At 42.8% G+C, this 22,194-nt stretch overlaps 3 protein-coding genes across 35 annotated transcripts in view; 2 read left to right on the forward strand and 1 right to left on the reverse strand.

Moving 5' to 3' along the window:
• The window catches only part of mark3a (MAP/microtubule affinity-regulating kinase 3a), a 40,100-nt gene extending 36,389 nt beyond the window's left edge, over positions 1-3,711 (forward strand). For 13 of the 31 annotated variants that reach the window (XM_084012578.1, XM_084012589.1, XM_084012602.1 and 10 more), the window contains 2 exons: positions 1,671-1,715; positions 2,828-3,711. In XM_084012578.1, the coding sequence (XP_083868704.1) occupies positions 1,671-1,715; positions 2,828-3,173 (391 nt within the window). In that variant the 3' untranslated portion in view covers positions 3,174-3,711. The remainder of the gene's footprint in view (positions 1-1,670; positions 1,716-2,827) is intronic. The other 18 variants (XM_084012603.1, XM_084012604.1, XM_084012588.1 and 15 more) reach the window with 4 other exon arrangements.
• A 673-nt stretch (positions 3,712-4,384) lies between these two features.
• On the reverse strand, positions 4,385-8,938 carry ckba (creatine kinase, brain a). 3 transcript variants are annotated; one of them, XM_084012627.1, is made up of 8 exons: positions 8,910-8,938; positions 6,250-6,437; positions 5,975-6,129; positions 5,752-5,884; positions 5,304-5,475; positions 5,099-5,222; positions 4,807-4,996; positions 4,385-4,721 (listed from the first exon to the last, which is right to left on the reverse strand). In XM_084012627.1, exons 1-8 carry the CDS (start codon positions 8,921-8,923, stop codon positions 4,543-4,545), a joined length of 1,155 nt encoding a protein of 384 aa, XP_083868753.1. In that variant the 5' UTR covers positions 8,924-8,938; the 3' UTR covers positions 4,385-4,542. The 3 variants fall into 3 exon arrangements, with proteins under 3 accessions (XP_083868753.1, XP_083868751.1, XP_083868752.1); XM_084012625.1 differs by lacking the exons at positions 6,250-6,437; positions 8,910-8,938 and adding exons at positions 6,873-7,074; positions 7,438-7,614; XM_084012626.1 differs by lacking the exon at positions 8,910-8,938 and having other exon boundaries at positions 6,250-6,550.
• trmt61a (tRNA methyltransferase 61A) lies at positions 8,136-20,855 on the forward strand. Its single transcript, XM_084012631.1, has 4 exons — positions 8,136-8,293; positions 10,003-10,339; positions 15,832-16,098; positions 20,170-20,855. Exons 2-4 carry the CDS (start codon positions 10,009-10,011, stop codon positions 20,469-20,471), a joined length of 900 nt encoding a protein of 299 aa, XP_083868757.1. The 5' UTR covers positions 8,136-8,293; positions 10,003-10,008; the 3' UTR covers positions 20,472-20,855.
• Positions 20,856-22,194: the final 1,339 nt, after the last annotated feature.

A 22,194-nucleotide genomic window follows, 5' to 3' on the forward strand; every position in this document is an offset into this window, starting at 1 on the left:
GGTTTCCTGTTAAAACGGTTCATTCCCAGTAAGAGAGTCTGGTCTGTGTTGGTGCTGCCGTCTTTAGGAAAAATATTATTTTCTGGCAACCTTATGGATAAAATCCTCTCATAGTTTATGATTTTATTTTGATACATGTCACGGTAAAGTACATTTTTCAGGAAAGATGAGAAAAATCAGTTTAAATACATAAAAAAATGAAGATAATATAAACGTATTCAGGTGTTGCAGCAGCACAAAGAAATACGTTACATAGAGAAGTGAATAATTATATTATAATAATAATAATCTGAGGTAAAGTGAGCCAACATTATTAGTATGTGTATATTTATATAGTATATTATGGGATATGAGGTATAGAATAAGGTGCAATGTAGTGACGATAATATAGTTTAACATGTTTATTATAATATATAGATATTGCTAGTATATAGATGCAGGTTTTTTTAAATGAAAAACGGCTTTCAGGGATCTTGTGATTCATACGTGAACGAAGCAGCGATGGTCGTTAAACCATCACACCGTTTTGATCGTCGTGGTTTGGCGTGCAGCTGCGTCGCCATGGCGATTTAACCAGGATGCGGAGCGATGCTTCTTCTCATCATTTCTCCTGAAATACTTTGACGTGAACACGCGTGCCTGAACGCACCACAAGGTTCTGTTGATCGTACACGAGGCGTTCAAGTCCGAACGTTTGTGGTTTAAACTATATTTAATCATGAATTGAAGGGATTGATCTTATTTTGGGCTGACCTCGTGATCACGACGAGCTTCGTTGAGTCTCAGCAGACGTTCTTTGAGTTTCTGAGCGCGTCGCTTCCTCACTCAACCTCCTCGTTTATTTTTAGAGCCGTGAGTTTCGGCAGCGTTTCCCTTTTTCATCCCGCCAGAGAAGATGTCTACAACTGTCCTGGTTTTATTTGTGCGCGTAGATTTTCCTTATTCCTTTTTTTTTTATCATTTTACTTGAAATGAGCTGCATGATAATTTAATATTCATGACTTTCTGTCATTAACGTGATATGATAATTAAAATCTAACATTTGTCTTAGACCGACGAGCCTTTCTGGAGCTTTTAACCGTATCTCATGGTCTTCCTCTCGAGGAGCTTTTAAGCACTGACACGTTTTTTTCTTCTTTAGTGCTCATCAATGTTTCTATATGATTTAACATTAACTTATTAATAACTTTAATCCTATCACTAGTTCGTTTTTATGAGGGAATAAAAGGGTTTCTCTTTGAGGACGAGATCTTTAACCGTCGTATTAAACGCCGCCGGCTGGACTTGATGTTTTTTTGTTCATTCTGCTGTTTTGAGTTTAAACTCTCGCACCAGTTCATGAGACGCTTCTCTGTTGTTTCACACGTTTTTCTTTCCGTCTGCTTTGAGAAAATTCACCTCCAGTTTATTTTTTTCTTTCTTTCTTTCATAATTCTTCACTGGAAGTAAAAAAAAAAACACTCAAATCTTCCATTTCTTTGTATTTTTCTGTGGTGGCTCGTTGGTGTTCCACATCGGTGTCACTCTCCTTCTGATCTTCACATATTCTCTCTTCTTCTTCTTCTTCTTCTTTTTTCTTGATGGTAAAATGTTTTCTTGTTGTGCACAATCCACATCTTTTTTTGTTCTTTTTTCTCCTCCTCCCCGTCCGATCGTCTCATGCTCCTCAGAGTCTCAACCGAGTTTGAGAGAAACGGGAGACTTGAGGGCTCAAGGTGAGGTTACCTGACCCCCCCCCCCCCCCCCCCCTAAATGTGTCGGTGCCCCTTTAAATGCTCAGCTCGGTCTCTTCTGCTTTGTTTGGGATGTTTGAAAACTTGTGCGTTGCTTTTTTGTTAATTATTTCCTGTTTTGGCTTCTTTGATTTGCATGGTGCTGAAGTGGAGTGCTGCTCTGTTAGCATGGTTAGCTTGGTTAGCATGGCGTATATTTGTGTTTTTGTCAACCTGATAAATGCTACCATTCCCTCCCCCCTTCCCCCCTAAATATAATGAATGCAGCATGAATGTGTTTACATTACATTCACAGTCACAGAGCTTCATTCTTCATGAAATAAATACAGATATTTACAAATGTTTATTCCTCAAAGACTCTTTTAACCATCTGGAAGGAGAAATCCGTATCCAGCTCCATAAACACGATGTTTAAACCTTTTAAAACCGACTTCCTGTCCCTTTTGGCTAATTTAAAGGTCAAGAATAACACATTATTACACACAACGTCTCTTAAATGTATGAAAAACAAACTCATACTGCAACGTTTGACTTTGAATTGAGCTATTTCCCTTTTTGATTGAATTAACTTCAACATGATATCATGATGTTTTGTTCATCTAGATGGTTAAGAGTCTTCTTAGGGATCTGAATGTTGTTAAACCTCCTTCTTTGGTTTATCAAAGACGGTTTCACGCTGAGCTTTGTGACCTGAATGTAAAGGTGATGATGAAACTCGGGGCTCGTCGTCCCACAAGCTGATTTTAATGTTTTACACTTTTGGGGAAATTGACTTTCTTGCTGAGAGTTGGATGAGAAGAAATAGTCCCGTTAAAACACACAAGATACCAAGTGTTATTACTTGGACAGAGGCAGGCTAACGTTTCCCCCCGTTTCCAGTCTTTGTGCTAAGCTAAGCTACCCTACTGTCTCCTAATCCACCTGTGATGTGATCCAACTCTCTCCAAGAAAGCAAATTAAACCAGAAAAGGCTGCTTTGACTCGTATCTACCGAGGGAAACGATCAAAGCAGCATTTCATGAAAAAGAAAAGTCAAATGTGTGATGCTAAACCCTTTCTTTGTGTTTATTTTGCTTTTGTTTCCCCCCCGACAGTCGCCATGTACCTGGGGATCAAAAAGGGGAAAATAAAGACAGTAAACCCCGCTCCCTCAGATTCACTTGGAGTATGAGGACCACCAGCTCCATGGAGCCTTGTGATATCATGCGGGAGATTCGCAAGGTGCTCGACGCCAACAACTGCGACTACGAGCAGCAAGAGAGTTTCCTGCTTCTTTGCGTCCACGGGGACGGGCGAGCCGAGAACCTGGTCCAGTGGGAGATGGAGGTTTGCAAGCTTCCCCGTCTCTCCCTCAACGGCGTCAGGTTCAAACGGATATCCGGATCATCCATCGCTTTCAAAAACATTGCTTCCAAAGTTGCCAACGAGTTAAAGCTATGAAAAAAAGGGGTTTAAAAGTATACATATATATATATTTATATATATATATATATGTGTATATATATCTAGAAGTATTTAAGCTGTACAATCATCCAAGTAGCAGTTTCCAAATGTCTCCTTTTTTTAAACAAAATACAGAGTATGTATTGAATATTATAATGTATAGATTAAGGCTTTTGGCAATAATCACTACTAATATCTCAGTCTATTCTGGCCACACGGGGTCGACATTAACGAGTTGAATATGATTTTGTCATGCTGTGAATGTGGACAAATAAGAAACATTTCTAGTCTTATTTATTTTGTTTTGTTTTTCCTCCTGGAAAAAGAAAAAAAATGCCGTAGTGTTTTTTTTGTTTTGTTTTCAGTGTAAATAATGTATCTTTACTTTCAAGATGGCTTCCCCGCAATACTCATTTTGTTTTTATTTTTTTTGTTTTGTATTTTGTTAAAAGGTAGAGATGATGGGGAGTCCGTATAAATGCTCACATGGTTTAAGGGTCACTCATGTCTCAATTAAAGTGTCTGTCAACTTGAACGTCTCTCGCTGGTTATTTGTATCACAAGATCAAAATACTCTGTATGAAGCTTCATTCCAGTATTTAAATGTGTTTTTAGTGTGTGAAAGAGGGATTTAAATGCATGATTATGGATATGGGCTTGTGCATTATAGGAATATACCGTCTGTGACCATATAATCAATCACACAAAGTGTCTAAAAATATTTTTTTTAATGTATTTCAGTTAACATTTGGAGGTTAAAAGGCATTGAGGTTAAATTGGGGTCTAAATTGAATAGAGACGTCTTCAGGACTACAATTTACTGTCCCCAATTGAGATGTTACTGGAGTTTAGTGTTTCTGCAGGACACGCTGCTTGCTTGAGTTGTTTGACATTTCTCAATGTCCTCACTCCAGCTGGACAGGAAGTCTTAACCTCATTCATTTCCAAGAGGCTTATAGTTGAGACTGAAGATACATTATATTGCACTTTGACTTGAGGGGAAACTGCAAAAGTACTACTAAACTACCGACTCATTTAATCAACCCTTTGACAAACATGGCGTGCTGCATTCAGGGACGTGATTGGCTCATCTCACAGGTCCCAGCTGTTCATGTACATCTGGTGACATCACCACTGACCAGAAGGATCAACCAGCTCACATCAGAACGAGTCACTGATAATGTTAAATAAATTTCAGTTTGCAGAAGTTGAACCAGAACATTTTATTTTATTTCCATCCTCACAGGAACAGTTTCATCTTAAATACACAAACAAATCCAAACTGTGTGATACAGAGTGTTTCAGGGACAGACGGTCATTCAAACAGGAGGGGGGGGTGGGGGTGTTGTTGGGAGTCGGGGTGGTTTTACTTCTGGGCGGGCATGAGGTCATCGATTGACTGGCCCTTCTCCAGCTTCTTCTCCATCTCCACCAGCAGCTTGACTCCATCAACCACCATCTGCACCAGCTCCACCTCGGAGAAGCCCAGTCTGTCGGCGTTGGAGATGTCGAAGACTCCGCCCACAGCGGCAGTGTCCACGCCACCTGATGGACACGAGACAGACGTGGTTTAGAGGTACTGTAGTGTAGATGAAAATACATTTAATATTTCTAGATAAAATGTACAAACCAGTTCCACGTTTCTGGAGCCTCAGCTTCTTGAGGACGTCCTCAAACTTGGCGTGTTTGCTCATGTTGGGCAGCTTGACGTGCACACCGGCACGCAGACCTGTGCCCAGGTTAGAGGGGCAGGTGAGGACGTAGCCCAGGTGCTCGTTCCACATGAAGGCATGGTTTCTCTCTTTGAACAGGGTCTCGATCTAAGCAAGAGAACCAGGATGATGAACTCCTTACGAATACCTTCCAGTGTGACTCATGCAAACAGACTCCCACCACAGATAAACTTCACATTTCCTGCTGACCTTGGTGAGTCCGGTGCAGAAGCGATTAAACACTTCCTTCATGTTGCCTCCTTTCTGCATGGAGATGACACGCAGGTGGTCCTCCTCGTTGACCCACACCAGGAAGGTCTTGTTGTCGTTGTGCCTGTAGACAAAAACATTAATTATTTTCTGTCCATCCAACTCTCCTACAATAACCACACTGTGGTGAGGATGATCATCTCACCAGATGCCCCTGGCGTCGGGCCAGTCACGGCCCATCCCTGATGCCAGCAGCAGAGGAGACACTGGCTTGTCAAACAGGAAGTGGTCGTCGATGAGCTGCTGCTGCTCGGCATCAGTCATGTTCTTCAGGGCGTAATATTTTCCGTTCAGGTCTCCGCTCAGGGATGCCAGAGCTGCAGGGAGGGAGAGACTAGTTTAAGACCACACATCTAGAAGGTCAGTCTACTTTTACTTCAGTGTTCTGCATTGTGTTATTCCTCTTGCTACCACTAGAGGGAACCCACTGCTGCATAAACCAGCATCATGCAGACGTCACAGAGCGTCGCTGGTTCCGGCTGCAGCCTTCTACTCTAATGCCTTTTCACAGATTCAGCATGTCCAGCCATCTGTATGCAGAGCACTTTGTAACAGCAGTCTGTCAGTGACTCAGCAGTTTCTCAGACGTTTACCTTCGATGGAGAGCTTCTCCACAGCACGCCTCTCTCCTCGGCTGCAGTGAGGCGGCAGGCAGAAGCCGCGGACGCTGCGCCCTGTTCGGACTCGGGAGCTCAGGACGTAGTTAGAGTCAAGGTCGTCACCCCCCTGATGAGGAGGACACACACACACACACACACGTTAGACCTTGTCCAGGGTCACAGTCAGACACATTAAGTGAACACAGGGCTGCCGTACCTGCAGGTTGCTTGACTTGAGGTCAGTCTTGTGCTTGTCTGTGGGCTTGTATCCTCCATGGCGGTCCTCAATCACTGGGTCCAGCAGCTCTTTGAAGACCTCGTATGTCTCCTCGTCTCCAGCGACGCAGCCCACCGTCATGATGAAGGGGTGACCTGCGCACAAGGTCAACAGGGTCACAGGGAGACAGCGGACAGGAGGACAGCCTGATCAACATCCTCACTAACTCAATGTGCCGAGTGTCATCAGATCTCAGGATGGGACTGCTACTGTACCAGGATTATCAACCCCTGTCTGAATGACACCATCTATGGTGAAGCCGCTGGGTGTAGCCCGCTCCCTCAGCTTCTTGTACATGTCCAGGGTTAAGATCTTGGCCATGTGGTTGTTGTGCTGACTGAGCTCTGGGAACTCGTCCTCAGCAGACAGCGTCTTCAGCGTCAGCGTGGCCATTTTCTCAGAACTAAATATGGAGAAAACAGTCTGCAGGGTGAGGGAGATGCCCCTGCTGCACTGCAGCACAGACCAGGAACCCGGTGGCTGAAACACTGTACAGTTCATGCATTCATCTACACTAGACTGCAAGGGCCATAAAAAACCGTGAACGCAGCAGTGGATTATGAGCTGCGCCCTGCATACATTATGCAACACTGGTAATCTTTAACATTACCCATAATGCTGTCGTGTGCTTTGATAACGGGAGGATGACGGGGCTCCTGGCTGATTCCTAAGTCTCTAAACGTCGTTCATAGTTTATCCCCTTCGCAAGGTCACAGTGCAGAAGGCAGCTCGCGTCCCCTCTCAGGGACAAAGCGCAGCGCGCAGCTGCGGCCATTAAACGCGCTCGATGAAGCAGAACAGATGGCTGTTCGACGGAAAAGCCGCTTTGGTTTTTTACCTGGGTTATCCACCCCAGTCTGGATGACGTCATCAACAGTGAAGCCACTGGGGGTCTGTTTGCTCCTCAGCCGCTCGTACATAGCAGGAGTCAGGATCTTGGCCATATGATTGTTGTGTTTGCTGAGGTCCGGGTACTCCTGATCCGAAGAGTATTTCATCTTCATCTCGTTGTGCGTGTTACCGAAAGGCATGGTGGATCCCTGGGCGAGGATGGGAGGGGGGGCGGTGAAAAGCAGCGAAATAAACGGATGAGCTACAGCTCATGTCGAGATTATGATGGAGGTTACATTTTAGCTCAAGTGTCGAGGAAATATCAGCGTCCTGATGCGTTTAAACAGGTGCAAAAAAATATTTTATAAAAAAATATTATGCCTCGGATCATTTAACATTATTCCCTTAGCACTATAAATCATAACACGAAGCATTGCAGTGAAAATCGGACATATTCATGAGGCCAGAATCATCTTTTTTTTCCTTTTTTTTTTACCGCGCAGACATGAATTAATCGTGAAAATCAAAGATAATCCGCCATATTGTGACGTTAAATGAAATATTGTTCATACCTGTTGTCGGATTTGAGGTCTACTACTATCAGGGGTTGAGACAAAGATCCCTATTGTTCCTACAGAGGAGCTCACAAACCACCAGCAGCGTCCGAGCAGATCTCCGGTCAGAATGATGACTTGAGAACGTAATTTATAGTCGAGCATCTCTCCTCCCATTGGTCGGAATTTGTGGTCCATTCATTTGATTGGACGGGCTCTATGTGCAGTAGGGACTCCCTCGACATACATAGATTACACTATTAATTCAACTTTTTATGCCCAAATGCGATATAAATATAATTTTATATATAAGATAAATCAGATGCTTTATATATAAATATTTTAGCTATTTAATAGTTTACATAATTGCTGTCAATACTAAATAAATATACTTTAACTTGAAAATACGGTTATATTTTTATTTTTTAAAACGGGACTTTTACAATGGTATTTTCTATTAAATATTCTGAACACGTCCACCCCAGTTTAACCTTCCGGTGATGATAATTAGTGTTTTAAAGATTTAAAACACAAACATATCTTTTCCTTATTTCGTGGAGATTTCGTGCGTACTTAGCCGTAAAGGAATAAAATCAAAGATCTATAAATCATGGACTCGCCTCCTTGAATACACGTCGTCGGTGAGGGAGGTTTACTAATCCGTGAAGTAATTCACCTTCCGGGTCGTGTCCCCTTTAGACTTCCGCTGAAAACAACACCACGTGTGCGAGGAGGGGAAATGAATGGATAGCTGTCAGCCCCGGTACACGCGCACACTCAACGGCGCGAACAAGAGCACAATTTGCCGTTTGCTGACCAACGTTCGTATTCGTTTTTAGAAACTGACAAAGAGAGAGCGTCGCCCCTGGAGACGGTAGGTCGAGAACGTTCTAGCTGCGCGCGCGCGCTAGCTGGTCAACGGCTGTGGCAGCTAACGTTAGCCGGGGAAGGGCTGTAGCAGCTAACGTTAGCATGCTAGCTGGTTAGCAAGTGAAACCAAAAGTTCAAACGCAAAATCCAGTCCAACGAGTCCCGTTTACAGATATTTATTTCTTTTGCACTGTGACCTGCCCTGTAGGGTTGTTGGTTTGAAAAAGAAAGTGTGTTAATGATTAAAAAAAAATAAAAATCTGAATTTTGACTTAGTTATAACTTCCAAACTGCATTAAAAAATGTCACCCCAATAATTTAACGGTTTTCGACAGCTTAGCTTAGTTAACGGAACAGAAAATCTACTAACGTTGTTGTTAAAATCACGTTTCTCCATCGATTTGTGTCCACCCTTTAATGTTAATCTGAGGTTAAACTAACTAACTAACCCCAACAAGTTAAGTAGCTAGCTAACCTAAATTAACCGCCGTCACAGAGAAAAATGATACGTTAAACGCGTAGCTATCTGAGGGGAAACTTTTTTTTTTAAACAGAAAAACACAGATAATCCACTTAAAAGAAACACCAGCAATATAGAATAATTAATTAATCTGACTCACATATTGTCCGACATCTTTTGTTCTTTCGTGAAGAAGTAAAGTGAATCCGTGCTCCTCTCTGTCTCTCAGGTGTCTGTTAAACTAAACGACCGTTATTTTTCAGCTGGAAAGATATAAACGTTTGTGCGCGTGAGGTTTAGCCCGTTTATATTCAACGGCATTAGTTAATATTTCATATTTAAAGGGGTACACCCCCTATTTCACACATATGTGTATGTTTACAGCTGTAGATTTAGGGGGTACATTACTGCTAATTAGAAACTACATACCCACAGAGTTGTGTGTGTGTGTGTGTGTGTGTGTGTGTGTGTGTGTGTGTGTGTGTGTGTGTGTGTGTGTGTGTGTGTGTGTATATACTATATATATATGATTTTTATAGTATTTATTCTCACACAACAACCAATAAACTGCTCTAGGTAACATCTTCTCTCATTTACCTGAGTAAAACTGTGACACCTGAATGCCACATGAGGCGTTTGAGATCATGCAATCTAGTTCAAAAGAAAAATAAGCAAAGAAGCTCAAGAGAAATACTGGATAAATGCTGCCGCTTATGCTACTGTAAGTGATGATTGTATGAATGAAAAAGCTCACCAATACTGAAACAAAAATATGAACTAGTGTTTGATTAAAATCTACTTTACATTGAATTCAAATGAACACAGTTGGGACCAGAAACCAGTTGATGAAGGGTTACTGGAGGAGGAATGTTTGTGTCAACACTTTGATGCAGCGTCCATATTTGTTTGGTTGTCAGGCACCTTAACTTCGGACCATTGAGTGTCAAGTTGCTTGAAGAATAGGTGTAGCTTCCTTGTCAACTAGGAGGTTTAATCATTAATTAACCTGTCAATAAGTCTACATTTAATTAAATGTCTTGTTTTGACAGACGGTTGGTGTTTTTGATGCTAAAGGACTTGAATAATGCTGTTCTGTTGATCAATTAAGGTTGAATATACTCTTTAAAACCCAACAGTGAACATATTGCAGGATATTTTATGATATATGAACGGTTTGATGATGTGTGATTGGCTGCATGAAAGTACTATTCTGCAGGCGTGCGTACGTTAACCCCCCTGCCTCCCCGTTGCAGACCATCATGAGTTTCGTGGAGTACTCGGACCTCATCCGGGAAGGGGACGTGGCCATCGTCTACCTGGGCCATGAATCCATGACGCCCGTCAAGGTGCAGCAGGGCGGCCAAACGCAGACCCGCTACGGAGTAATTCGCCACTCCACGGACCTGATCGGTCAGCGCTACGGGTCGAAGGTCACCTGCAGCAAAGGCGGCTGGGTCTATGTGCTCCACCCGACGGCCGAGCTGTGGACGGTCACGCTGCCGCACCGCACGCAGATCCTCTACAGCACCGACATCTCCGCCATCACCATGATGCTGGAGCTGAAGCCGGGCTCCGTCGTCTGCGAGTCAGGTGAGGGTCACGAAGGTTTAAGCATCAATGTGTCATTTAATAATTGTTTTACATGCGTCTACTCGTTTGACTGGCTGGTCATTTTCTCTCGAGTCTCTGCTTGATTAAGGTCAAGTCACTTTCCCCCCAAAGATACTGCTGTTTAATCTGCATTATCTTCTCTTTATATGGAGAAAAGGCGAGGTATTAGTGTCTAATTGTGATATTATTGGCCAATTTATCTTACAAGTATGACAATGAATTAAATTTGTATTATATTGATATTCAGGGACATAAATAAAATCAATCAAAAACAAACAATTAACTCTTGTCATACATCCAATCATGACAATGCCATTCCCAGTTTGTACCAGTTTATATTCAAACCCAAAAGCATAAAATTAAATCTTTAATCTACAAATCATAGTCGAGGTTTAAGTCATTTAGTTTCTGTCGTTCATGTTGCAAGTCGTCTAAACACTGGCTCAATATAAAGACTGGAAACTAAAGCTAATTAGCCTACATAGCTAACACTCATTTTTAAGCTCTCTTAAAGCTTCCACAAAAGACCATACATTCAACAAAGAGAAAACAATCTACTAGAATATATATTTATATCATAAAGAAGAAGTGTTTTAATGGATAAAATGAAGTTTTTTTGCCGTCGGATTAATCCGGACTCTCTGACTTTGCATGTCGGTGGTTGTAAACGTCACCAAGAGGAAACTGACCTTCACGTGTTGAGAAAATTCATTCAAGTCCTTATTTCTGCAGCTTTGACAGCAACGCCACACAAATATGATGATCTCATCGAATGTGATGCAGCCAACCGGATTAAAAAGGAGTAAAAATGCAACATCGACATTAATGCAGCAGTCATATCGTATAATAGTAAAATACTGCCAGGGAACATGAAGTGCTTTTATTTTACAACATAATGCAGTTTGAGTAATCTGAATACTTCTTCTGCCTCCGGATTATTTTTGCTTTGTTGCAGCTTTTATTTCACATCTTCACCACTGCAGCTTTAAGGCTGAATATAATCTCCCTGCTCACACCTTTTGTGAGGCCGATGTTGAGTTCGGAGCCTCAGCTGGTGATATTGAACATCATGTGATCGCGTCCACAACAATTATGTAACAGAGCATCTGATGATATTGTCACTTCTTGTGTGTCGCCGTCGGCCTCCATTTGTTTAATTGGATCACTCGGAGTGTGTCGTGGCTGCAGTTTCTTCCCGTCCGAGTTCAGAGTGGTGCGATGGGAGGATTTTAATATGTGTGGGTGGAGCTCCATCACGTTTTAGTGTTGGCAGCCCCGTCTCTTTATTGATTGTACTTAATGCAAAGTGTGTGCGTGCGTGTGCATGCGTGTGTGTGTGTGTGTGTGTCCTGGGTGATGAATGAGCGCAGTAGGAAATCTGTTTAGTCAGTAAGAAGGCTGCTGCACTATCTGCATTGCTATCACGTCACCCTGGCCTGTTTCTAATGCATATTTAACACTTGCAGGTGCATTAGGTGATTTATAAAAAAGGGGTTTAAATATCAGACGATACATTTTATTAGCCGCACATAGCAACACTCTGGTAATCTTCAGCGTGATAGTCTCTAACCGGTACGTGCTGTCCTGATAACGTCGTACAAACACGCAGCGATTAGAGGCGATAATGGCGTTGGCCGATTCATTTGGAGGACTCACCTTGGCCGAGCTTTTTCAAACGTATTCCCACCTGTATCAGTGATGCAGTGTACTCGGCAAATACTCTGTAACTCAAGGACTTTTGAGTCACGGTCGCACAAATATGACGCGTTCAGAGCTGCTACGGGAACAAAGACGTCCCTTTAAGTCCTTTGAGGGTCAAATTACTGTGACAGAAGCATTTTAACATTTAAACATATTAACGTATTTGATTTGTGAGGAAAATGTCGGCTTGATTACAGAAATGTGTACCGATTTCTGTGTAATCAGCCTTAAAAAAATGCACATTGATGAACCCTGCTCTCATAGCAGCAACCAGGTCCTTTGGGTGCTTTAGAGGCGTCGACAGTCGGAGCAGCTTAATGATTGGAGGAGTTTTACTCTTTTACTTTCACTTTCTACGTTTGCCTGCTGGAAGGGTTCATTTTTGTTTTTTCTTTGCCTCATCCAGAAGCATTAGTATCGGATAACGCTTGAGAACAGAGATGATCTCCAGCACAGGTCAACATCCCCTCCCCCATCATCATCATCCTCCTCCTCCTTCCTCTCGTACAGCCGCCGCCCACTGACTCGTCGTCTTGCTCTGAGTGGATGAGAAACGCTTCGATGACTCACCGACCGTTAGCATCAAAGCAACGCTCTCGCTAAAAGGTCGACACGTGGTCATGTGTCTAACGCTCTAACCACAGACGGTGACGGGAGATTCCACTGAGTTTTGAGTGAGATTTAGAGGTCATGTGAAGGTCGCAACCCATTAATCAGCACAGGAAATACTATGTTGCTAAAATGATTTATTTTATTTATGCACACACATTTAACCATCACTTCCTCCTGAACTAGTGTTCAGCTCTCCGTCCTTCCTGAATGACGTTAGCCTTTAGCTGATAGCTCCTCTGTGTCTAAATGCAGCCTCACAGAGCTGCTAGCATGGCTGCACACTTCTTTCCTCTTTAACAGCTATAAAGCTGTGTGTAAAATATGCACGTTGTCCAGATCTATAAGCACGATGCACTGAGTCACAACGCGGCTCGGTTTATACGGTTTATACTCTTGGTTTCCATTGCCGTGTTTCATTCTTCATTGCTGCTCTGAGCAATTTGTACCTTTTTTGTTTCCAACTCTTGTGTTCTTCAGAGTCCTTTTCATGATAATCGCTCCAAGTTTTAAAGGTACAGTTCACCCCAAAATCAAAAATGTGCATATTGTCCAGATAGTTTTGGCGTGAGAGGCCTAGTTTTGGAGATTTCTCTCCAATATAATAGGACTAGATGGCTTGTGATGCTCAAAGAGACAAAATAAAATACATTTAACACATTTAAAAAAAAGATCGTGACCCTGGTTACTTGAGATAAATTTGAATGCGTTCCGAGGAAAGTTTCATGTCCTGTAATTGTTTCCGCTGAGACGCGCCCCACATCAGATCCCTCCTTATCAGATTTATCCTTTCCTACCAAAGACACTTAGTGCTAATGAATGGGTTGGAAAAGCATATTCATGAATAAAATCTATGACCACATTTCATTTAGTTATCTCCAAATTTCTGGCTTGATTTTCACACCAAACTGCTGACGTCGGGTGTATTTGTGGTGGACTGGGCGATGCAGTCAGCAGGCTGGCGTGAAGCCGAGGTCCGGGCTCGGATTCTGTGCTGATTGATCGTCTGTTCAGATTGCGTTTGGGCTCCGGGGCTCGACCATCACTCAGCGATTTCCTCCCGAGAGTAAACTCGACTTTAGAGACGAGGAGCGATGTGTTCAGCCGGTTTAACGGCGAAACTAAATGAAGCAGGAGTTTAAATTGATCGTGCAGCGACACGTATGGATGAAACGCCATCGATTGTTGGTCACTGCCAAAACAAGAAATGAGCTATTTTATAATTGATTAATCGATTAAACCATCATAAACCAGTTTTTATTTTTATGTTTGTAAATTAAATATCTTTTGGGTGTTAATCAGACATTTTAAGACATCAAACTGTGGTCGGCATTTCTCAGTTTCATCCGATTTTATAGAATAAATGAGTACTTGAGTAATAGCTAATAAGTGACAGATTAATTAGTACTAAAAATAGATGTTAATTGCAGCCTCATACATGTTGTCTAAACCAGTTTTTCCAATTGCAAAATGCATTCAAGAACTATGGTGGTTTATGTCAAATGGGACACACTAATTATTAATAAATAATAATATGGTCTGACTTTCCAACAGGTTTACATTGACTGGGAACGGAAACTTTCTTTATGGAAATTTAAATTTAAAAACAACTATAGTTTATATATGGAAGCATGTGGACAGTCGGTCTTCTCCCATAGCGATAAAAATGCTGCGTTCATCCCTAACGAGGTGATTTAAAGCAGAAGGCTTATGAGATTAAGCGGCCCTCGCTCTCAGCTGTGTGGTTTGGTAACGGACAGCTGTTTGCATATTTACTTCTGTGTTTTCCTTCGCTTCCACGCAGCTCGAGCTTTAAGCAAGGCAAAGTGCTGCTGTGGGCTAAACATTGCCCTCTTTGTCGCCGCACGGACAAAGGCGGCGTGACGTAATGTCAGGCGAAGGAGAAGGAGGGGGAGGGGGCGATCTGCTACTGCGAGTCACATGACCGGAGAGCCTTAACTTCTCATAAATCAAACGTCACCCTTCATCGGCTGCACAGTGGCAGCAGCATTAACTGGAGCGGAGCAGCGTCCACTTATCAGCCGAGTGGAGACGGAGACGGCTGTGAGCTTTGTGTCGCACGGCGGAGGGTTTTCATGAGATTACACTCCAGTTGGAGCGTTTCTCTTATCTGGGTTTGAGGACTTGATGGCGATGTGAGCGTCCAGAATGTTCTCAGAGTTTCTAGGACGTCCAACACAAACATAAAAGATCCTAAAATGTGTCACTGGTGCTTCCTGTCCCGGTTCTTCATACTAACATCAACCAATCAGTGGAGAGCACTGAACCATCTCAAGTATGTTGAGATGAAACCAAGCAGCAGCTTGAGAACTAAACCAGGCGGAGTTGACTGTGATTCACAATATTATGATCATCAAAATATATCTTAAAATGGAACTAAAACATACTGGAATCACTTTGTTTTGTTAAACTATTGTTTATATTGCATCACAGATAAGACGCATCTTTTTTTTATAGTGAAAAAAAAATAAAACATATTAAATAAGATGATCCTAAATCATTAGGTCTCCCTGCATAAATTAAGCATAAATACATAAAATGTATTTTTAAAATCAGGCTCTATTTTTCACTTTTTCTGGCATTTTAGCTCACTAATTAATTTTATTTTATTTTATTTCATCATGATCTGCGATAAAATGAAAATAAAACTTTAACTTAGAGTCTGTAGGTTACTTCAGCATCTTGTATAGAGGCCTCTGATCAAACTATCGAGAACACAATAATTAACAAAAAGGCAACACATTTACAACACAAAACGTAAACATTTCAGCGCCTCTACATGGATATAGAGCACCAAGCTCATTTTCTAAAATGTCACCAGTGTTTAACATCAACATAAAATCAGATCAAATATCTTTTAGGGCAACTTACATAGTTTTTATTATCAGTTTCACAGTTTCCATCACATTTTCCAAAAAGGCCATTGTGACATGACAACCGTCGAAAGCCCAAAGATATTTAATTTACCATCAAAGCAGACGGAGGAGAGCAGAAAATATTATTTATAGAAATGATGATCATTAAAAACACATAGTTGCAACTAAAAATTCCAGTGGATCCCTTTTAGATTTTTAGAGCTTCATGAAGCGATGCCTTCAGTATTGATTCTCATCGTCGTCTTGTCTCCGTCTGTCTCTCAGGGACCGGCAGCGGCTCCCTCTCCCACGCCATCCTGCGCACCGTCGCCCCCACGGGTCACCTGCACACGGTGGAGTTCCACCAGCAGCGGGCGGAGAAGGCGGCGGAGGAGTTCAAGGAGCACCGCGTGGACCACCTGGTCACCGTCAGGAACCAGGACGTGTGCAAGGACGGCTTCGGGGTCACCGGGGTCGCCGACGCCGTCTTCCTGGACATCCCGAGCCCCTGGGAGGCCGTGAGACACGCCAAGGCTGCGATGAAGCGACACGGTAAGATGTTCATACGTGTTATTAGTACAGAGAAAAAAACTGGTGAAATTTGGACTAAAAAGCTGAAGTATGTGTTTACGTTAACATCATTTTAAGGCACATCTAGATGCTTCGATGCTTCGGCCGTTGCCATGGTAACTGACGTTGTTTTTCAATATAGGCAGCACTTCAAAACATTGACAAATGGCAAATGAAATGAGTGATTTGTAATCTGTCATTATGGATCAATATGAATTGTGATGAGTTATTGGGCAGGTGTGTTTACGACGGCGCTGTCCTTGGTGCTGAAACGCAGCCGAGGCGATCATCAATAAGACATCTCTTATTTTATTTTTATGTTGGCAAAGGCTTCAGTATATTTAATTATTAATGCATTTTTAACAGACGTTTTTATGGGATATCCCTGTAGTTTATTTGATGTGATTATTGTGCAATTTGTGGAAAAAAAAGATTTTTCCTTTTTCTCATCTCTCATTAGGAAATAATGAACTATGTAACTTAGCAACCAAGTTAACTCCCGGACCAGCTGAGTATTAAGTTCTCTCTGTACTGATGTGTTAGCTGAACAGCGACGTTACAACCTGCAAACATTGTTTTAATGTTGAATGAGTCGAGTTTCAGGGAAAATACCAAACATTTGATGGTAACAGCTTCTTAAACAGGAAGATGTTCACTGGTGTGATGGTAAACTCGGTGTGTTGGTGATTCTGACTGTTGTGTATGTGAGGGACGCTCTGCATCACCTGACTCCTCTGGCTGATCCTGATGCAGCAGCAACGTGACTGAGCACATTTTAAAATGGGAGTTTATTGATCCCACGCTGCTCTCGGTGACTTTGTGTGTGTGTGTGTGTGTGTTTGTGTGTGTGAGTTTGTTTGTGTGTGTGTGTGAGTGTTACTGTTTGTTCTTGGTCACTTAATGAACTCATGTTGGGGTTTCTATGACGACCAGGGACAACAGCAGCATGTCTGGGCAGGTTGGAGGTTCACTGAGGGGTCAGAAGTCGAAGTTACGTGACACAGCGAGAGCACACCGCATTTTTTTATTCTCTGCCCTTTTTCAGCGTCTGTTTTCCAGTTATTTTGACAGCAACCCAGATGGAAGCTTGGTGAAGATTAGGACTATATGGAACATTTAATATCCTTATTATCTACAATATTATCCCGATAATTATCTGAAAACTGGCTTAAAATGACACTTAAACATTATGGACATTACATTATGCACATTATTTTAGCTCGATCCACAATAAAATCTATACAATCAAGCAGTAAACAATTAAATTCTTACGTCTAATTCACAATATTAACCCCATAATTATCCAAAATTCTTTAAACCCTTAAAATAGCACTTTAACACACACATCACTTTTTTTAGTTAGTGAACATCTTTTTTTTTTTTTTTTTTTAAGGAAAAAAATGTAATCTTAAATGAGATGATCATGAATCATAAGGTTGTGTCGTGTATTTCCTAAAATCAGGCTGAATTTTCCTCCTCTCTACTATGATAGTGATATAAGTCATAAAAATTCTCCAAAATCAGCTTATTGTGAGTGTTTTTTCAAATATTTAAATTGTTATCTTCTCATTCCTGGAACTTTTTCAGACAAAATATAAAGTGATTAGACACCATAAAGATGCACAGGATCATCGGTTTATGGATACATGCTCATGTTCCTGCAGCTAAAAAGTAAAGCCCCAATATGAAGATGAATGGTGCTCTCCCTCCTCCTCCTCCTCCTCCTCCTCCTCCTCCTCCTCCTCTCTGAATCCCTTTTATGGTGGCACTGCTACATATTCCTGAACTGTTGACCCACACACACACACACACACACACACACCCCGATACAGATAAATAGAGTGCAGCCATTGTAGAAGCAGTCCGATGACCATACAGGGTTATGCTGCAGGGAGCGGGTGACTGTGGCTCCATAAGGAAAGGCTTTATTTACTTCCCATTTCTCCTGCTGGATGTTTTTTCCCCTCAGAGAGCCAGAGGCAAGCTGAGCCCCGATGCATCCCCAAAAAGATGCTTCAACACAAAACACAAAACCAAAAAGAAGTCACCTGGGAGTGCATGACAGGAGGCTGGCTTGTGTTTTAGCACACAGCTCAAATTCATCACCTGGTTGGTGATTTGTCCCGAGCTCCGGATCTGTTCCCAGGCTCAAGGGGGGGAAACAGAATGTAACAGTTGTAATTCATGTAATGTTTTGGCCTGCAGCCCGTCCTGATCCAGACTACCCCCCCCCCCCCCCCTCCCTCCCTGCTCACTCTGAGACTCTCATTGTGCAACGTTAAGCAAACACGTCCCATGAACTCAAACAAGCCGATAAGGAGTCTTCACGCATGTATGGATGCTGGCGTTGATATTCGGGGCTATTAATAATGCCCTGGTGTAATCATCAACCCGACCCCTCCCTGTGAGCTGGTCCTGGTTGCTAGGATCGTGTTTATTGTGGTCTCGAGGGAGAACACTGGTCCTGTTGGCTGAAGGAACGTCTGCGATGTCAAACATCCCAGAGTTTAATGTTTATCACACACAATGGAGTCCTCAACAAGGCTGCGTGAAGACTCGCTGCTCACGTTGATGCTCAACAAACAAGACTGTCACTCCTAGAATGTAGAAAAGGAAGACTTGAACAGTCATGGAGGTCTTGAATAAGTTTAGTCTCGTGTCTCGAATGCAAAGTTGGACTTCTGCAGGTTCTTAGAAGACGATAAACGTTCTTCTAAGTGATGATGGAGCAACTACGGTGTTAGCATAGCCAACCTCCGATCGATCCAAACTCGGAAAACAAGCATTTTAAAAACAGAATATTGGACATCATGATCCGAAATGTTGCTCAATGTGTAGACTAACTCCACTATATCAACTTAGAAGGTGGCAATATGTCAATGTTGTGCTCACAGCTGCCACCAAGTGGCCAAAAAAAACCAGCTGATGCAGGTACAACCCAACAATATTATGATCCACGTTTCAGTCCGCACCGTCTCCCTTTGCTGTACGATATTTAGCTGTTTTTGTCACTGAGGTGCAGCTAAAGTTTGAAAACGTATAGCAGCCCCACTTGTTTCGTTAACCCCTCCCCTCCCCAGCTGTTCTGGTCAGAGTCACATTCCTCGCTCTTCGGGTCAGCCGGTGAAAGTTTTCTTGGCTCGTAGCTCCGACCTCCCGCCCGCCAATCACGGCGGGGTTTCCCTCGGAGACGAGAGGCCGGAGCGGAGAGGCGATCTGTGTTTGTTGGAGCGCCGGGTCGTCCCCCGATGATCCGCCGACTGCAGCCCGGAGCCCAACGGGTCACCGGCCTGCTTTGTTAGGGGAAACAATATGCTTTGAAAAGTGCTTTAGGACGAAAGAAAAACAAATTATTAATAGTAGTCGTAGTATCACAGATTCCCCGAGCGTAGACTCAATGTCTCCTGAGTCCGTATTAAGTTCACATGTCTGGTTTAGCTTATTTATGTTTTGAGTATAATTCTTACAAAGATAACTATGAAAACTCCACCTTCCCTTTTGGGATGTTTGAAGGTTTGATTTATTACAAAGAAGAACCATACAAGGGTGTAAATTCATGAACTTGAGGGGAAGATGGAGTCTTTGTGTTTATGAACTGTTCACTGTTGGTGACTCTGGGAGTGTATCTGCTTCACATGATCCCAGTGTTTTTTATGGAGAAGAAGACCAAACGTTATTACTTCTGATTGATTTACATTTTGACGGAAGATCTTAGTCCTCTTCTTCAGAAGACGTTTTCCCACGTTACATCAGGATCGTTTGAGTCCTAAAGACACCCGACAAACAGTTTGGAAGTCCTGAATGAGGTCCGGAGGTCAAAAGGGAAAAGTCAGGATGGCTAAAGTCTTCATGATCAAACCTCTGAGGACTACGAATGTCTGTACAAAGTGTCATGCCGATACCTTTAATAGTTGTTCAGATGTTTCCGCGTGTATCAAAGTGGTGGAAAGGCCGACCATTTTCATTTTAACTCACTAAATAAACAAAACGCTCCAAACGATGTGAAGAAGACACATTATTAACGTTTATTAACCGTTCTCTCCTCATCTCCAGGAGGTCGGGTGTGTTCGTTCTCCCCGTGCATCGAGCAGGTCCAGAAGACCTGCGAGGCGCTGGCCGATCAGGGTTTTGAGGAGATCAGCACCTTGGAGGTCCTGCTGAGGGTCCACGACGTGAGGACCGTCTCCCTGCCGCTGCCCGACTTCGGCCCCGACCCCTCAGCGCCGCCTAGACCCGACGCTGCAGACAAACCGCCTCCGGGCCAGATCACCGTCTCCTTGAAGACCACGACCCCGCCCCGAGAAACGCAGGGTCACACAGGGTACCTCACATTCGCCACCAAACCAAGAACCTAAACCTTTTTTTAAATTTCACCACCTCCAGCAGCAGGACGGAGGTTTATAATCTGTGCTCGGTGCTTTTTTTTTTTTTTTCCTGCATTAATGCGACTGTGATAATCCGGCGGCGGCACCAGGCTCCTCCAGGTCCCGGCTGGCACTGCAGCACCGAGAGGATTTACAGTTCGGTTACATAATTTTATCCTCCTGTCTCTTGGCAGCGGTTTGCTGCTTGCGTCAGGCAAGAGTGGAAATCAACCGTGATTTAATTTGAGAAAAATGTGCTGTACTACACTTTATCCTTTTTTATACAAATCCATTTTAACCAATGATTTCAGTTGTTGAGGAGGAAGAAATATTTTACTTTTGCATTCAAGAACATACAATAAATGTGTGAAAATATTTCTGTTTTTCTTTGATTGTTTTGCACCACAAGCAGAAACAGAAAAGCAAGTAGGAAATGTGATTGTATTTTATCTGCAGCTTTCGACTGCATCACAGTCTTCATGGGGATGCTCAGGTCGCCGTGGAGATCTGATCTCGACAACGCAAACATTTCCAGAAACATCTCGGAGGAGTTCCCCCGCTTACATTCTTGTTAAAATCCCCCCGAAAATCCAAAATGGATAATTTTTCATAATCTTCATGTTTGTTAAACCTGAGCTAAACCAGTAAATGCCGTTTCCAATGGAGATGCACAAACTGCATGTTCCAAAAAGTTTCAATACAAAAACAAATTGCCATTTTGAAGTCTTTGCGCCACATTCTAAACTTTTTACGATTCCCGTTTAATGTTCCCGTTGGCTCGTGAACGTCTCCCTCCTCTGAAGCTCGGCACCAAAAAAGGCAGAGAAATGTCTGCAGTTAAACAGAAGAGGAGCTTCTTCCTCCTCCTCCTCCTCCTCCCGGCTTCCCCCACAATCATTTTCCGCTACCTTCGCAGCCAAAACATCGTCCCAATGTGAGCTTTCCCATTCTCTCTCTCACCGGAAAAAAAATCATTACTGCTGTATTTGACCTTGGACTCTGGGTGTTCTCATTCATCTTCCTTTCCGGAGCTTCCCGGGAAGATTTTAAAACACTGGAGAATTTTTTATGTGATCATAACTCATTAAACCAGGCCTGTTTTTTTGTTTGTTCCCCCCCCCCCCCCCCCCCAACCTGACTGCTGCTGCTGCTGCTATTAGTCCAAACCTTCTGCTGCATTCAGAGGCAGTCGGGATGTTACAAGCCTGTTGATGGTATAATCCCTGGGGCTTTTCAAGGGTTATAAAAAGCACTGTGGTTGTTTTTAGCCCACTGTGTTGGACAGGTTGTTGCATCACAGTGTGTATGATGGAGTAAACCAGCTCTTAACCAGAGCAAAGACCAGCGATGGACTCCTTTGTTATCATCACTTAAATGAATGACAGATCTTAAACGAAGGCCCAGCTGGTGTCCAGGAGAAACGGTGCATCCCAGAAAAACATGGGGAAACTGCTGACCACCTATCGAGCCATTTGAAACGCATGGGGAAATCAGAGACGAGGCCTTTCCTGGAAAAAATTCCCCAATGTTTCCTATTTTCCTGAAGCTGAAAAGGAACTGGTCTGTCTATGGAAGCTCCCCAAAACGGATACCATTGAAAATATTAGTGTTCAAATGGTACTTTCTAGAGTATCTTTGGTTGTGTTGTTGGAAATGCTGTTTTTTTGTTGCCTGAGAAGGTTTCAGGTTTCTGGTAACTCAAATTTTGTATCCT

Source organism: Eutrigla gurnardus (genome assembly GCF_963514095.1).
Source record: "Eutrigla gurnardus genome assembly, chromosome: 7".
Lineage (NCBI taxonomy): Eukaryota > Metazoa > Chordata > Actinopteri > Perciformes > Triglidae > Eutrigla > Eutrigla gurnardus.

Coding starts and splice junctions, on each gene's coding strand:
- ckba (XM_084012625.1), bottom strand. CDS start 7,596: ATGGGAGGAGAGATGCTCGACTATAAATTACGTTCTCAAGTCATCATT. Junction 6,130..6,872: donor GACTGGGGTGGATAACCCAG/GTAAAAAACCAA, acceptor CCTTGTGCGCAG/GTCACCCCTTCATCATGACG. Junction 5,223..5,303: donor CCCGACGCCAGGGGCATCTG/GTGAGATGATCA, acceptor TTTTGTCTACAG/GCACAACGACAACAAGACCT.
- trmt61a (XM_084012631.1), top strand. CDS start 10,009: ATGAGTTTCGTGGAGTACTCGGACCTCATCCGGGAAGGGGACGTGGCC. Junction 10,340..15,831: donor CTCCGTCGTCTGCGAGTCAG/GTGAGGGTCACG, acceptor TCTGTCTCTCAG/GGACCGGCAGCGGCTCCCTC. Junction 16,099..20,169: donor GGCTGCGATGAAGCGACACG/GTAAGATGTTCA, acceptor CCTCATCTCCAG/GAGGTCGGGTGTGTTCGTTC.